Source organism: Amborella trichopoda, chromosome 10 (assembly GCF_054954075.1).
Source record: "Amborella trichopoda isolate Santa Cruz 75 chromosome 10, AtrichopodaSantaCruz75HAP2 v2.0, whole genome shotgun sequence".
Classification (NCBI taxonomy): domain Eukaryota; kingdom Viridiplantae; phylum Streptophyta; class Magnoliopsida; order Amborellales; family Amborellaceae; genus Amborella; species Amborella trichopoda.
Window position 1 is genome coordinate 7,989,881 of NC_142345.1, and position 16,590 is coordinate 8,006,470.

Genomic DNA, 16,590 nt, shown 5'->3' on the forward strand with positions numbered 1-16,590 from the left:
AGAACAGCAGAAGAGAAGATTATTTTGGTTTGGAGATGACTCCAACAAATTCCATCTGATAGCCTGGGATAAAGTCCACCAGACCAAAACAAGGGGCGGCTTAGGAATCAAAAACCTTCAAACCCAAAACAAAGTGCTCCTGGACAAATGGTGATGGAGTCTCTCGACTCTAAGAAACCAACTGGGGATCGACATCCTCAAACATAAGTACCACTTGCCGAACTCTCCCTGGTTACCTAACTACAGGGCTAGCCAGAGGTCCTCTGGCATCTGGAGGTCAATTTGCGCAGTCTTCCATGCCTTCAAATCTCGCATAAGATTCCATCCAAGGTTGGGTAACCGCAACCTTTTCTCGCTAGAGCCCTGGTTAGGGCACACCCCTCTTAAGGACAAATTTCCAGACCTCTCCTCCCTAGCTAGAGACCAAGGAGCCACTGTGGCAGAGGAAATGCTCCCAGCAGGTTCCCTCCGCTCTTGGAACCCACATTTTAAAAGGGCTCTAACTAATCAGGAATCCGCAAACTTTGCCGCCCTCGCTGCCAAACTTCAAGCTTGCTTCCTGGCCCCTTCAAGATCAGATCGAATCATTTGGACTCCGGCTCCTTCGGGGGAATTCACAGTCTCCTCCTTTTTCCGGAGTCTATCTTTCCCTCTTACCTTACCTCTTGCTCCTACCGCAAAAGCTGCCCAGGCTTGGACTTCTTTTGCCCCACCTAAAATCAATATTTTCTCCTGGCTGACCCTTTCCCAGAGAGTCTTGACGGTAGATCGGTTACAAAGAAGAGGTATCCCAATTCCTAAACAATGCGTTATGTGTCTCCCGGCTGAAAAGACCAACAACCATCTCCTGCTGCACTGTCCATATGCTCACAATCTTTGGGGAGCAATTCTAAGACACTTCAATGTACAGTGGGTGTTCCGGCAGAGGTGACATCCTTTCTTTCTTTGGTACAACCTTTCCCCTGGCATAAAGAGGGAATCCTCCTTTGGAAATCAGCGGTGGCTGCTGCTTTGTGGGCACTTTGGATCGAGCGTAATAACAGAATCTTTCGGGGGGATTTCTCACTGTGGCCCAAGGTGCTCAACAAGCTTAAGTCAACCATTATCTTTTGGGCCACCAACCACCATTACTTCAAAGGAGTCTCCTCTTCGGCTTTCAGCCAGGATTGGAGCTCAGTCCTTCAATTCCATCGCACACGCCTGCCGCGTGCCTCAAGATGGAACCTCCACCCTAGGGACAGCTTAAACTTAACTTCGACGGCTGCTCTCTAGGAAATCCCGGCCCCTCAGGAATAGGAGCAATCCTCAGAGACCACCTCGGTTCTACTGTGGCAACTGCTTCCAAACACATTGGCCATGCAAACTCTGTGGAGGCTGAAGCGACGACACTCTTGGAAGGCCTCAAACTTGCAATCCCACTCCAACTGCACTCCCCCATCATCGAGGGAGACTCCAAGAATACTCTTTCTTGGGCACAGAATCCCCCCTCCTCCTCTTCTCCTTGGCAGTTAGCACACTTGGTTGACGAGATTGAATTCCTTTGCAAGAAAATGTCCTTCATGTTGATGCATACTTGGAGAGAAGGAAACCAAGAAGCTGACATTTTAGCCAAAGAAGCAGCAGCAATGGAGATCAATTAGCATTTAGCACTTGTCTTGGAGTTTTGGTTTATAGTTTTTGGGTTTTTTGTCGGATCGACCTGTTTTTCTAGGTTACTGTGACTCACTGTAACCTCTTAAAAGAGGATTTTGATTCCATTTGTTGGCTCTATCCTTGAGCATCCTTCTTTTGTGGATTGCCAAGGTCTCGTACTTATCTCCTCTTCAATTAACACATTAAAAAAAAAAAAAAAAAAACTTGTTTGGCTAAGACAGTGCAAATTCTTTATGATGCCAGAATGAACTTTCATGACAAAAGCCTGCTATATGTGTATGCTACATATGATACAAAATAAGCTCTTCCCTACCAATAACATGAGACTAATTTCTTTAGCATCTTATCTCATGACCCAAATTATAAGTCAAATTCAGGAAGCTAGAATCTATCAAAGAAATGTGATTAATTGGGTAAGACTCAAATATACCTGGATCTAATGGACCTGGTAGTAAAAAGACTTTCCATCGACTATAAAAAAACTAGTTGCGATTTGCTAAAGCCTCTGCTTCAGCCAAGGCCATGGGATCGTCCTTCACCTCTGGTTCGTCCTTCTCTCCTTCACGCTCCTCAGCAAGTCTTCTTCTCGCTTCAACTTCCAATGCCTTGGCAGCAGCTCTTTGTTCTTCCTCTAGCTTGCGTATTTCCTCCTCTTGTTGTTGTCTCTCGAACCAAGTGTCCGCATCAGCCCAAACTACGAAGAAAGAAAGTATTTTATCAAAGCATACCAACTTAGGACATTAGTAATCCAACAAAAAACAAAAAAAAGACTTTCAACAAATTTAAGAAGCCTTTTAGTTACTAAGTAGAGGAATGAATCCAACAGAAGTTCAGGAAACTTTGTGAACAGAAAGGTCTCTGATCTCATTTTGGCATAGGTATCTGTTTTCAGACTCTTAGTTTGGGAAACTAAAAGCACTTCAAGAATCTCTCAAAATGTAATATGGCTAAATGAACTCCCCAGATCTCCAGTGGCAAGAGATTTCATCAATTGCTATGGTGGAATCCGACCCTTATCTTGAAGTACCAATAATAGAAAAGAATACAGAAAGGAATGAAAAGAGCGACTTACTTGTTCTAAGGGCAACATGCTATTTCGCCCTCTTGGTTAGTTAGTAAGGCATCAGAGTTTCAACAGAACGGTCTTGGGTATGGACCCAGTTCAACCAATAAAAGAAACTAGTAAAAAGGATCATAACCTAATAATGTCAAGAGTAGACATTCTCCCTCCAAGCACAGATAAAAAAAAAAGCAATACAACAAGGCACTAAATCACATGCAAACTGAAAGAAACATTATTAACAGGAAAAATAAAAAAATAAAAAACTCATATTCCAAGCAATTAGGAATATAATAACAAAATCACGTTATACAACAATCCTGTTTGAAAAAATCAGATCAATCCTATTCTCCTATAAAACCAATGGGCTGTGGACGTAGCCCTAGAAAGCTAAGATGCCTAGATGAGAATATGGATATGGACATGGATAAGGAAAGTGGATATATGACTAGGCATTTCTTGAACTCTAGGACCCAGTTGTTTATACGAGTATCTATTTGACATGCACATGTACATGCACAAGCACGTGTACAAGCATGCGAACAAACACAAGCCACCAACACATGATACAAATATATGCCACATCATTATGCATATTTTTATTTTATTCATAATATACTTTTAAGGGAAAATATCTCCGTAGCCCTTATTTTTGGTTTCCATTTATCAAGAGACCCAAGGATTTAAACTATTTCTCGCATCATAAAGTCTCTATCTTTTCTATCTTCCTACTGCCTAGACCCCTTTGACCATACATTATTGGCCTAAACATTTTGTAAAATGACTCCATCTCTATCTCTCTCAAAACTCCGTATGCCTCTCCCCTCTCTCTCTCTCACTCTCTCTCTCTCAAAACCGCGTGCTTTTATTTGGGCTTTGTAGTGAGAATTCAGAGAAAGAAAAGGAAGCACTCGAAGTTCTCCCGCCATTGACGACCTCACTGTTATCCAGTCCTTGCGTTCCCACCTCTCTTGGTTGAAACCTCTGCATCTTGTTAGGGTTTTGATCATCTTCTTTGCTTTTGAAGCTCTGTGACTTTCTAGGGTGTCAATTGTCTGTTCTTCATCAAAGTCACTGCAACTTGTTAGGATTTTGTTTCTCTCATTTTTGTCAAAACCACTGCAACTTGTCAGGGTTTCAGTCCACTGCTTTTCGTTGAGGCCTCGGCAAATTGAGAAGGTTGTAATCCTCTGATTTGGGTTGAGAATGACAGAATCATGCTTAAGGTCGCCTGAAAAAAGGGTTTGTTGGAGGATGCAAACGCCAAAAAGGGTGGTGAAGCAACTGAGAAGCCGTTGACCTTTGTGATGGCTCTCGCCTGAAACACTTCTCAAGAAATCAAGGCCGGGATCTGAAATTCCAGTGAATTTTTCCTGTAATTCTGGCACCTTCCCTATGGCCATCTCCACGACTGTAAAACCAAGAGACCATACATCAGAGGTCGCGATCTGTTCCCTCCTTTTAAAACTTTCAGGCGTCATCCACCTCAAAGTGGGCTTATGGATGTTGCAGAGAAAGAGAGAGACAAAAAAGTAGTCGGTCAAGAGAGAGAGAATGGATTGAAAAGATTACTTGCTCCTCTTGCCCAAATAACAGAGAGAAAGAGAGGATGAGAGAGGTGAGAGATGAAGTTTTCAGAGAGAGAGAGAGGAGAGATACGGAGTTTTGAGAGAGATAGAGATGGAGTCATTTTACAAAATGTTTAGGTCAATAATGAATAGTCAAAGGGGTCTAGGGGGTAGGAAGATAGAAAAGATAGAGACTTTATGCTGCAAGAAATAGTTTAAATTCTTGGGTCTCTTGAGAAATGGAAGTAAAAAATGGGGGGTACGGAGATATTTTCCCTACTTTTAAATGATATGTATCAATATTCTAGGAGTATCAATATCCTATATAAGCATCAGTCTCCTCATGCATCGATCCAGTATATTAAGCATATACATGTATTGCACATAGTAGGCAGTGATAACAAACAATATTCAGTAAAAAGGGTAAAACGGGACATGAAAATTGGGCAAATCTGAGAACATGTAACATGATTAATAACCAATTTGACTCACAGGACAAATCAAAAGAAACCGAATTGTACGCGCTAGAATCAGGCTAGAGCTTCATTGGTTAGATGTTAACAATTGCAACGCTACAGTCCAAGTTTAATTCCTACCACCGACAGTGCTAAAAAAATTGGCCGACTGGCTTCCTAGGCCATGTCGAACCAAATTGTCCTAGGAAGGCTGCCTAGGTCTTGAGGTGCCCAAGCGCCCACGTCCGCCTAGGCAATCGGTTGGCGCCTCAAGCCCTTGGCGAGAGGGCGGAGAAATGCACTCGGACAAGGGTGTTTTAGATCATTTTCCCCTGTCTTAACAGGCGAAAAGGGTTTTGGGGTGTATTGCAAACCCCCAAAACCATTTTTTCTTGCTTTCAAAGAGAGAAAGACTCAAAAAAAATTAAGATCTTTGAGATTTTTTTAAGATTAAAGTTTTTTAAAATTTTTCAATTTCTTGCGAAATTGAAAAGACCTCTATACTTTTTGTGGGTTGAAGTGGTAATGAAAGGATATTTTTGGCAACCAACGGTCACCAATTTGAGCCAAGATCTATTGCACCTTGAAAGGTTAGTAAACTTAAAATCTTTTGTTTAGAGTTTGTTGATTTATATGAAGTCAAAAGATATTATACTCCCGCAAGAGTGTACGATCTATTTACTCCCTCGGGTAAAATCCATCTAGGATTAATATTGGGAACCAAAATTTGGGGATGTAACCTCTTCAACCCCATAGATTTAACTTCAATAAAAACTATTTCGTAATTGCAGCTTTTATGCACTTCAAAAATTAATGTCTCAAGATTGAATAGAGACAATCCAATTTCTAGAGGGTCAGATTTAAGTGTTAGAAAACTCAAATTTTAAATTTCTTTTCTTTTCTTTTGAAAATAATCATTTAATGATTCTTAGGTGGTTCCCAAATTTTTAGATTTGGAAAAAAATCCTCCCAAGTAGGTCTTCTAATAAAGAGAATAGACATACATTATGATCCTGCAGGATATAGTATATGCGCTCCTTTATGAATGTTGGGTTTACCTTTTTTCTTTTTCCTTTGTATTTTGTTTTGCTTGTTTGGTTTTTGTTCTTATAATTTTTTCCATGTTTATGTTTGGATGTGGCCTATATTCAAGAGTGAGCTGGGGTAAACCAATCTTAATATAATGTCATGAAACTTAATCCAAATGGATTTTTCTAGTTTACGAGTCTTATATTTATCTCCTAATTCAAAAAGGGCCAATAATGTAGATTTTTTCTTTATTCTTGTATTTTTTTAAGTTTATGTTTCGATTTGTGGCTCATATTCAAGGGTAGGTTTTTGTTTGTATTTAATGGCATTTTACTAATATTGTGCTAGTAAAGTGCCATTAAAATTAATCCAATTCTTCAAGTTCATTGGTCTTAAATTTGCTTCTTGATTGAGAAGGGAATCTTAAAATTTTGTGGATTATTAATTATTTCTAGGTTTGGTAACTTTTGCGTTTCAAATTTCAATGGTTAATTTAGTATTCTATCCTAAAGTAATTGATTGATGTTTGCATATCATTGAATACTTCAAATCATAAAATATAAAGTATTTCTTATTGTCTTCATGATATTCAGCACTTCTATTTTTAATGAAGTTTCATTTTGTTTTTTAGGATTTGATTAGGTGAAATTGCCTTCTTCTAGTTCTAACAGAAAATCTAATCCAGGGTGGAAGTATGGCTCGTGCCCAAATCACAATGATAAGAATTGCATTGAGTGCAAATTTTGTAAAACGAAATACCATTTCAGCATTAATAGATTGAAGAAACATTTGGCCAGTATAAGAGTGGATGTAGCATGAAATCAAGTCCCTACAGATGTCAGGAAGGAGATGTTAGACCATTTGCAGGGAATCAAAAACAAGAAAGAAGTGGCAACGAACAACTTGAGAATATCATTAGATTAGTTGATATTTGGGGAGAATGAGAAGATGAGGTACATGCTCAAGAAAGGGGTATATGCGATTGAAGATTGTAAAGAAGGCCTCAAGCAAGGGGGCCCATGGATTCTTACTTCCCATACTCTGATCCTGAGATTGCGAATCGAGAGAAGGACCAAACAACTATAGACAATCGCTTCAAGAGAAAATAGAAAGAAAAGGTTGATCAATATGTTGCAAGATGGATCTATCAAGGTGGCATCCCATTCAATGCCACTGGCTTGAAGCAGTGGGGCGAAATGGGCCAAGATTTTCCTTTGGACAATATGTACTCAAAGAGCCTACTTTAAAAGACGTGCATCTCACCCATGACTATTTTAAGACGCATATGGGGTCACTATAACGACTGACACATGGACTGTGAAGAGGCATATTATGAACTTGATGGTTAATTGTCCAATGGATACAATCTAAGGTCCATTGATGCATCAGACCAGATGCCTGATGTGGCTTTCATTCTTGATTTGGTAGAAAAACGCATTGAGGAGGTGGGAAAGAGCCACATAGTTAGGTGATTACATACATGGCTGCATCCAACATGGCAGCTAGTAGAATGTCAGACAGCACGAAGCCAAACATTCTGTTTGGACACCAAGCGCAACTAACTGCATTGACCTCATGCTTGACGCAATATGCAAGATGACAATCATGGCCTCAAATCTAAAGAATGCAAGATTCTCGCCATATTCATATACAACCACTATGTGTTGGCCATGATGAGGAAGTTCACTGATAAAAGGGGCTTGGTGAGGCCAGGAGTGACGAGATTAGCCACCTCTTTTTTGTGTATGCACTCTGCAATTCATTTTTGGCCCAAAAAGACAAGCTCTGGGCGATCTTTGTATCTAAAGAGTGGGTTCAAAGAAAGTGAGCCAAGACAAGAAGTGAGCAAATGGTGGCTGATCTAGTCTTAGCACCAAAGTTTTGGAATGGGGTTGTTCACGCCCTCCTGACTTTTGAAACTTTAGGTTTTGCGCCTTGCTGACACTGAGAGGAAGCTGGCTATGGGTCATATTTACTAGGCAATGATGGTTGCCAAGGAGGAGATTATGATGAATTTTTGGATACAAGGAAAAGCACCATTCGCCTATTTTAAAGAAATTTGATGAAAAATATATCTTCTAGTTATAGAGGCCACTTCACATAGAAAGGAATTATCTTAATCTTGCTTATTTCTATGATCATCCCCAGATTGATACTAGGGGATGCTTTATGTCTATAATCAGTAAGAGTTTAGTGAGACAATGCTAACGTAGAATAACAAGCCCGAGTGTCAAGGAATCTAGACAAGTATATATTATCAATTGGACACTTGGCACTGAATTGGCAATTTAGGCAAAGGAAGACACTCTTTCCCCTTAAGTTTAAATTTTGTTTTTTCATTGCGAACTTGTCATTTGAGTACTTTGTTCTAGCCTTCTAGGTCCAACTTCTAGCATCAAATTTGATGCCTAAATATAATTACACAAAATTCTACTCTTTTTATCTTTACATACTATTATAACATAGGTTCATTAACATAGGTTCATGATGGGCCTACATTACAATAGTAGGTTCATGATGGACCTACATTGTAATGTAGGTTCATGATGGACGATTCACGGACAAAGTGCTAGTCACTAACAGAAGATGGCTACACACATTTTGAGCTTGACAAGCAGCTCATCTGGTTGTAAGAGCAATTTTAGTTCCCTAGGATGGTAATTTCTTAGCATATTTAATTTGTTGTCCACTAAACTCATAGTTGTATTGTACTTTTTAAATTTCTTTAGGACCAATTCATGCATTATTTTTTATCTAACAGATACACAAGGAAAAAGAGAACAGGGAACATTATCTGGATAAGGATACCATCAACCCCATCACTGCTAGACAGATGGATGATACATGCTAGTGGTTGGTCGACATTCGGGATGGTCCTGTACTCGATGGAGAGGACCTGACTTGGAGCCATGTTCGTGAGGTAACTGGAAGCCAATTAAGCCTTGAGAGAGCCACAAAATCTCAATCTCAAGGGAAGGGATAGAGAAGAGTGACAGAGGATAATGATGAGGAGGCAGATTCAGAAGAGACCGGTGAAGAGGAAGAATATGTGGAGGAGGGAGATGACTTTGATCGTAATGGCATGGCATCCTCATCATCATCAAATGCATCTAGTGGCGTTGTTGGAGATGCAGATGTTGTTCCTAGTGATGATGAAACTCAATTATCAATTTGAGCTCATCATATTGATGTAATGTTAGAGTATGGAGTTGGACTTGATGAGTTTTATTGGTTTATGTAAGATTTGTAACTTATGAGTTATGGTTCATGACTTTCTACTTGTTGGAGATGATGAACTGATAATGAAGAATGTTGATTTTTGGAAATGGGCATCTTTTGATCTTTTATAGTTTTCGATTCTTAGTAACTAAATTTCAAATTTAAAACTGATATATGTATGATGTATCAGAGACTTAAATAGACTTAGATAATGTTTTTTATTTGTATTTCTGAAAAAAATGGTTCCAAAGATCAATTTGTGAGATTTCGTTTCCACCCCAACCCCTCAAACACCATCCTTGGGTCCTAGAAATCCCAACATGCTAGACAGGCTGCCTAGGGAACTAAGCGCCTGCCCAGGTCGCCTAGGTGGCCAAATCTGTTTTTGTCAACATTGGACTCCAGTCATGAAAATCCTTCATATGGATAGGATGGTAGGGTTAAACAAAGAATGACATGCCTCCAACATTACAAAAAACATTGAAAAATGGGAGATTGGGCATGGAAAAAAATAGCCCAAACTTTCACATTTGATTTTGTCGATTTGGAGCCCCCCCCCGCCGCCAACCTACTATACAGACCCAAAAGAGGAGACCAAGCAAAGTAAACCCCTCGAAGTTCACTTAGAACCATTAAGAAATGGGCTGAAAAAAATTGAAAAATACGAATGGGGGTGTTTTTTTATCTTATAAAATGCCAAGTCACCGATTTCGAGAGGTTGTCCCTGACTGATTCCGATGCAGATCGGTGATTCCCAATCTGGATAGGCATTTTTTAAAACACTGCTTTAACTATGTCTTTACCTAAGATGTTTCATGGACTCCCCGCAGGCAGTGCTTCTACTTCTTCATGAGGTCTCCTCCATGAGTGAACAAAAGTCACCCTCAGGCCTCAGCTTAGCAAATCTCCAACAAATTTCTTTCAAACTACTTTGTGAGTGCCAGGGACAGGCCTCTTTTCCATAACCTAACATTAGTGGCATCCCCCTCTATGATGAGTCAATTCCACTCCTAAGCCGGTAAACAGTGACAAAGCGTCTGTGTCATTGGAGTCATAACTGTGAAGGGTCAAGAGTAAGTCATTAGGTTCTTCCCATCATGATTCCTAAAAAATTCCCCAACTCCAGCAGGCCCTAGATTTCCTTTTGAGAATCCATCGCAAATTAATTTTGACCTTCACTAGAAGGGACCCATTTCTTTGTTCTTCCTTCTCTCAATAGCTTTGGTCCACAAATCTATTTATAATGAGTCTCAAAGTCATTCACTGTGAATCCCCTAAAGAGTTCCTTCCTTGACCAAGCTCAAGAGATCATAATGACTCAAATGTGCTCCTTCAAACTCTCTAATTCCCTACTTGTATCCCATCTATTATTCCGCTTTTGCCATGTGAGCCCAGTACTGTCAACAGAGTTAGCCTCCACAAAATGAGGCCCTTTTTCGGCAGTTGTGGACAGAAAGCCATTCATGTTGAACAATTCTAGAATAACGAACTAAATGTTCCAGAAAAAGGAACAATGCAAAAACAGATGATTCGCATTCTCAGCACCTCTTTTTTTCCTTTCTTTTTTTTTTCTTGCAGAATTGTGATGTGGGGTATGGGCATACTTATGTTTGTCAAGCAGTTGGCTGCCAGCACCTTCTGTAAGGTAGCCAACCGCATAAGGGCCACAGTTTTGGAGGGCCTGAAATAGACCAATTTCTGTGGGCAGTAAAGTTTGCTGCATAATCCCAATTATTTTTTTGTACCAATGTGTGATATTTTAGTGCTCTACAGAAGTAACCAAGCAAATGAAATGGATACATGCACACACACTTAAACAAAAATAACACAAAACTAGATCTTTACAATCACCCAGAATGAAGGAAACACTATTCAATCAACTATATATACATACAACCATTGGAATGAAATTGGTAATGCGAATATGTTACTGTTAAAAAAAAAAAAAGCAAAAATTTTTGGTGCGTCAGGGTCTGCATCTTTTATCATGCGGGACTAAAATCTACAACATCCACATAATTGAACAGTTCACATTTGTGGTTAAATATCTAGAGAGGGATGCTGATGGCTGCAGTACCGCTTTAACCTCTCCCAGTTAATTGAAGATACGAAACCTCTCACCTTATTATTTTTCTCTCTAAAACACCCAAAGCTTCTCCCCCTGCAACACTTTGGGCAACTGTCCCATGGCCACCACTAACCTAAATGTTTAAGGACAAGGTCCTCGACCTTGCGCTTCTCATCACATAGCTTGCTTAAGCTGCTGATTGTTTTTAATAAAGTGGTCCTCTGCTGTGGCTGGATAAAGGCCAGGTCCAACCGGATAGACGAACTGCACTCCTCAAGATTGAAATTGAATTCCTTGAACTCATCATCAAATCCATCTCCATCTTGTTTTGTTTTGATCACTATGGGTTTCTTTTCAGAACAATGTGATGGGGAAGAATATGCTGAGTCCAAACAATGTGAAGACGATGGAGAGGAGAATGCTAACCTATCTTTTTCTCTCTCTAAAGACCCACCTTGAACTTATCTTTTCCTGTCATCAAATAGTCTCACGTGCAGAACAGATGAGTAAGCCAACACCAATCTTTCTTACATTCTCTGACTCTTGCCTCTCTCTCTTGCATCTGCAGTACCTGAGGTCCGGCTTCTGTTTCACTTTCTCTCACGAGAGCAGCAGACGCGAAGAGAGGCAGTAGCCCCATTTACTTTCTCTCACTAGAACAGAGGAGCAGAGATGAGAAAGAAATGCATATGGGTGAAGGGCGTAGTTTTGTGTAATGAGAGAGGGAATCACATCGGAGGTGGTGCACAAGCATCCAAAGGCCACCTAAGAAGGTTGCACCAGATTGGGCACGAGTCTTGCTGTAGGTCGACTGTGGGTTTCTTTTCACTGTGCAATTATATGTTTTAATAGAAATGCTTAAGCTCTTTAAAATCAGACATGTTTGTATGAGAACTGGAGTTCTATCATATACATGATAAGTTTTAATGGAAACTGTTGGATCTTTGAAGTTAGACATCTTTGCATGAGAATAGTATGTTGAAGCATTTTTTTGAGATCAATGGTTTCTCTTTTTGCAAGTATATCAGACTGTTTTGTTCTGGTTCACTGCTATTCAGGGAAAAGAAAAGAAGGCTCTTCAAATAAGAGAGAGAATGGAGACGAGCCTCATAGCAAAAATCTCTACCTCTTGAATCTAGTATTGGACTTTCGAGAGAGGTTGGCAAAGAGATTATTGCACTTCTTCCTTTGCCATGGTGTTTACTTTGTCTGCTTCATTTAGCACACCACCCAACACAATTTTTGTTTAATTGGAGGCTCCCATATCCCCTCTGCAGAGTACTTATTCACCATGGGTTTCTATGATTTTTAGTTGTCTTTAACCTGGCGCTCTCTGGTTGCGCAGTTGCCCATCTTGAAATTCGGGCACCACCTACTATTCATTTATATGAATGCCCTAGATGAGGGCACGCAACATAGTAGGTGCGAGCTCGGACGCACCAAATCCGGATCCCAGAAAAAGATACTTGATGCAATAAAGACTAGTCAACTATTCCAAACAATCAATTCTCAAACAAAAGAACAGATAACAAATGGCCCAATTCATAATCTGTCCAATTAATGAAATGAGTAGTGTCCAAAGTGGGTAGTAAAGTTACAATAAGAGGGTTATAATTTCACAGAGTTGTTTGTCTAAGGGCTTGATCAAGCTTAATTCTGATGAAAGCTTTTCTGGGAGCCCAAGACCAGTGGTAATGGAATAAATAACTAGGAATCAGAAAGGTAAATTGAGGAAGGCACTTGTAGGTTCTATCGGATTCAATCACTGGCTTGTTTTATTTATTTGTAAGATCATTAAAGAAGGTCCAATCTTATCAAGTGTGACTGGTTTATGTAAAAGAGGAAATTGGACATTTTACAAGTACAGTAAGGATTGATCTCCTCTAGAATGTTCAGGTGTAGAGGAGGATATCCAAGGCAAAGTAGGAGTCACTAGATATGGTTTGGATGTTCAAGACTGCCTCTTGTCCTATACTTCTACCCATGACTACTACTTAAAATAAAAATTACACTATCACAAACAACTATATGATTGATATAAGGAAAGAAGTTATTTTTTCTCTTTCGGTTTTTCCATTGCTGATTAAATAAGACATTTTTCTTCAGAAATGAAACCTAATTCAGCAACTCATACAAGTGAAATGATATGGGTTAATGTAAAAATACACACCGACAAAGTAAAAGCATTATATTGTGGGGAACCCATGATTGAATCAACAAAAAGCTTTCAAATACCTAAGCAAATAATCCAATTCAAGAACCAACCCAACGTAGAGTGTACTGGACTTACTTGGCTGGGAAGCCCAACCCTGTTCACCCCCCTTAATCCGGATTGGCTGAGCATAATTGACAGTCAAGACCCTTCCATAAAGCTCTGCATTGTTCATGTTATCCATGGCTGCTGCTGCATCCTCCTTCTCAAGGAATGTAACAAAGCCAAAAGACCTGTGCTTTTGTGTTGCCTGGTCTAGTGGTGTGGTCACATCCTTTATGTCCCCAAATGGAATAAAAGCAGAATGTAGAATTGCCTCATTCACCTCCTCTGCAAGACCACCTGCACATACACACATGTATGTATGTAAGTATATATGTATCTGTGAATGCGTAATGAATGCATGTATATATGTATGCACTGCATATGGGTATGTATTTGTACGAGTGTATCTCATTATATACGTATGTGTGTATGTTGGGTTGCATGTATTTAGAATGCTCAGGAGCATCAGCACAATTATCTCCAATAAATTGAATTTTTTATCTTATCATTATAAGTTCTTTTGCTGAAAATAACTCCATAATATTGTGATAAAATGAATTTATCGGGCTCCCCATTATTATCGCGATAGAAAAGTTTCCTGATAATAGCATGCACATAATCAGAAAGAAAAACTTGAACTTGAACAAGACGTGTCTCATCTAACAAAAAATAAATCCAAAATCTCAAAAACAAAATTGGGGAACAGTTAGCAAGGAACTTATAACCGATGTGTAAGTTAAAAGCTATTAAGTTGGATAATGATTTTTTGACATTTTTCAATTTCAATGGATATTAGAAACTATTGTCAACTTTGTCATTTGTAAAGTTTTGAACATATTTTTCTGTGCAAGTTGAATACTAATTTCAATAAAAATTCATTCCATGATAAATAATATACCAATTTAATATTAAAAGTCTCGGTAATAATCTCATAAACTCCCGATCAAAACGACAAACAAAATAATATCCCGATAAAACTTCCGAACCATAAACTTCCAACAAGAACGATTGTCACTAAGGTGAGGAGAAGCAACATCCATCAAAAATTTAATGACAATCACAAATTCATGTATGTATAAGCACCATGAATACAAAAATAAGTGGCCATCGCTACGTCATGTATGTATGAATGTAGAAAACCCATAGCCAGAAAACCCAAGTAACTCAAATCCAAGTAAGATTGTATGCATGTCTACATACATGTGGGAACATATGTATGAATGGATGTCCATATATTTATGTATTCTATGCAGAAGACCCATAAAGAAAAACCTAAAGCTTCATGAACACAGGTAATTCGAATCCATTTTTACCCAGGAAGAAAAAAAGAATAGCATAAACTGCATTGGATGGATGGATTATTGCACATGACAAAAAACTAGAAAAAACCAATTTTTTGGACATAAATGAATGACCTAGTTCAATATAAGCGCTCCTCATATATTATGCACCCTGCGGGCATTAGAGACAGAACCAAGTATATATGAGAAACTTAAAAGCCATTAGAAAACCAATGCCTAAAGCTCAGATTCAAGAAACGCAAATGGATATGCAGTATGTGTATGAATGAATATGAAAAGAGTATTAGAAAGAGGAAGAAAATGGTGTATATACCTACATAAAGAGTGTTTTTCTGGGGCGGAAGCGCATTATTAGCCATCAACTCTGCAGAGAGAGAGAGCCCAAAAGCTCGTTACTTCGGACTTTAGAGAGAGAGGCCCCAAAAGCTGGTTCGTTTGGACCTTAGAGAGAGAGGGAGGAGAGAGAGACCACAAGCAGGCTTGTTAAGGGCGGAGGTGAAATTTGAGAACAAAACCTTAGTTGCAGACTTGCAGGTAAATCATGTTATAAAAATATCGTTTTCACATGAATAGTACTATCATGTCTCTCATCACCGTCAATCATTAGGTTGAGCGGTGTGAAATAGATTAGGGAGGTGGGTCTGCGATGCCTTAGCACGTTTCTTATTAATTGATTCAACGGTACTTGCATCATGGTCATCTTGCTATGACACCGAGTCATACTCCATTGCATTCACCGTCGTATTATTTATTTTAAGAAAAATTACGTATGTATCTGTTATATTTTTTGTTATTACTAAAATACTAAATATTTTTCGTTATTTTTAGAATATCTATTTTTTTCACTTCATAACGGAAAAAAAATTATTTTACCTTTTTTCGCTTTTTGAACAACTGAATTTGATTTTCGGTTGTTTAAAAATAAAATATTCTAAATTTTCGGTTTTTGAATAACCGAAAATTTTATCAGAAAAACACTAAACATATGAGCATAAAGGAGCCTTTTTATATATATTTTAGGGTTATAAAAAAATAATGTCCCCCAATACCATATCCTACGCATTTTTCTGTGCCCCAATATAGTATCCCACAAAGTTGAAGGGATTGGCTCTCTGTTTGGTTGTGATTGGTACCTTTCATACTATTGCCTTATACTGTTAATTAATTTTGTGATAATTAATACAATATTATATTTTTGTATTATTATTTTTTGTATATTGTTGATTAATAAATAATATTTGAAAAATATTGTTGAATTTATTTATTTGTATAATTATTTGTTGTTGGTATTAATATTTGTTGTTTGTATGAATATTTGTTGTTTTGGGTAGTTTATTGAACAATCGATTTATTTAGTAGTACACTATATTGTATTTGTTATTTTAGCTAAATATTGTTCAATTTGTTTGTTTGTATTAATATTTGTTGCATATTTTGTGTTTGTTTTAATATTTATTGTTTTTTGTTGTTTATTGAATAATTGACTTTTTTTAGTATTTTTATCAATTATCTAAAACTCACATTTTATGAACCTTAAATTAGTTAGATATATCCAAAAATTTGGTATTCCTTATTATATTTATATTTTGTAATATGAATTTTGGTATTCATTTAATACAGTAACATTGACGATGGTTACCGAAGGAGTGCAACTCGTAATTCGATATGGGGGGTCATTTGAGACAAATCCAACTAACATACGTGTTGTTTATAAAAGGAGAAATTGAAGGTTACGAAGTATAATAGAAATAGTTCTTTGGAGAAACTAAAAAATCATTTTGGAAATTTAAACATCGTGTGTTCCAAACAAATCGGCTATGATGTAGCACAACACAAGTCTATCTAGTGAGCTTGAATTGATAGAAGTGATGATATCGATGTAGTCGGAATGGAGATCTATGGAATTTCGAACGGCAGAACCTGTTGGTGATGGCCCATCTATAAGTAATAGGTACATCTACCATTTACTTTTTCATCTTT

General features: G+C 38.2%; 1 protein-coding gene across 4 annotated transcripts; it reads right to left on the reverse strand.

Moving 5' to 3' along the window:
- Nucleotides 1–1,883: 1,883 nt before the first annotated feature.
- Nucleotides 1,884–15,120, reverse strand: ATE1 (ATPase E1). 4 transcript variants are annotated; one of them, XM_088848617.1, is made up of 4 exons: nt 14,928–15,120; nt 13,343–13,606; nt 3,680–4,124; nt 1,884–2,347 (listed from the first exon to the last, which is right to left on the reverse strand). In XM_088848617.1, exons 2-4 carry the CDS (start codon nt 13,446–13,448, stop codon nt 2,338–2,340), a joined length of 561 nt encoding a protein of 186 aa, XP_088704743.1. In that variant the 5' UTR covers nt 13,449–13,606; nt 14,928–15,120; the 3' UTR covers nt 1,884–2,337. The 4 variants fall into 4 exon arrangements, with proteins under 4 accessions (XP_088704743.1, XP_088704742.1, XP_088704744.1 ...); XM_088848616.1 differs by having other exon boundaries at nt 14,924–15,120; XM_088848618.1 differs by lacking the exon at nt 3,680–4,124.
- Nucleotides 15,121–16,590: the final 1,470 nt, after the last annotated feature.

Coding starts and splice junctions, on each gene's coding strand:
- ATE1 (XM_088848616.1), bottom strand. CDS start 14,969: ATGGCTAATAATGCGCTTCCGCCCCAGAAAAACACTCTTTATGTAG. Junction 13,607..14,923: donor GAAAAACACTCTTTATGTAG/GTATATACACCA, acceptor GTGTATGTGCAG/GTGGTCTTGCAGAGGAGGTG. Junction 4,125..13,342: donor GGGTTGGGCTTCCCAGCCAA/GTAAGTCCAGTA, acceptor TTGGTTTTACAG/TCGTGGAGATGGCCATAGGG.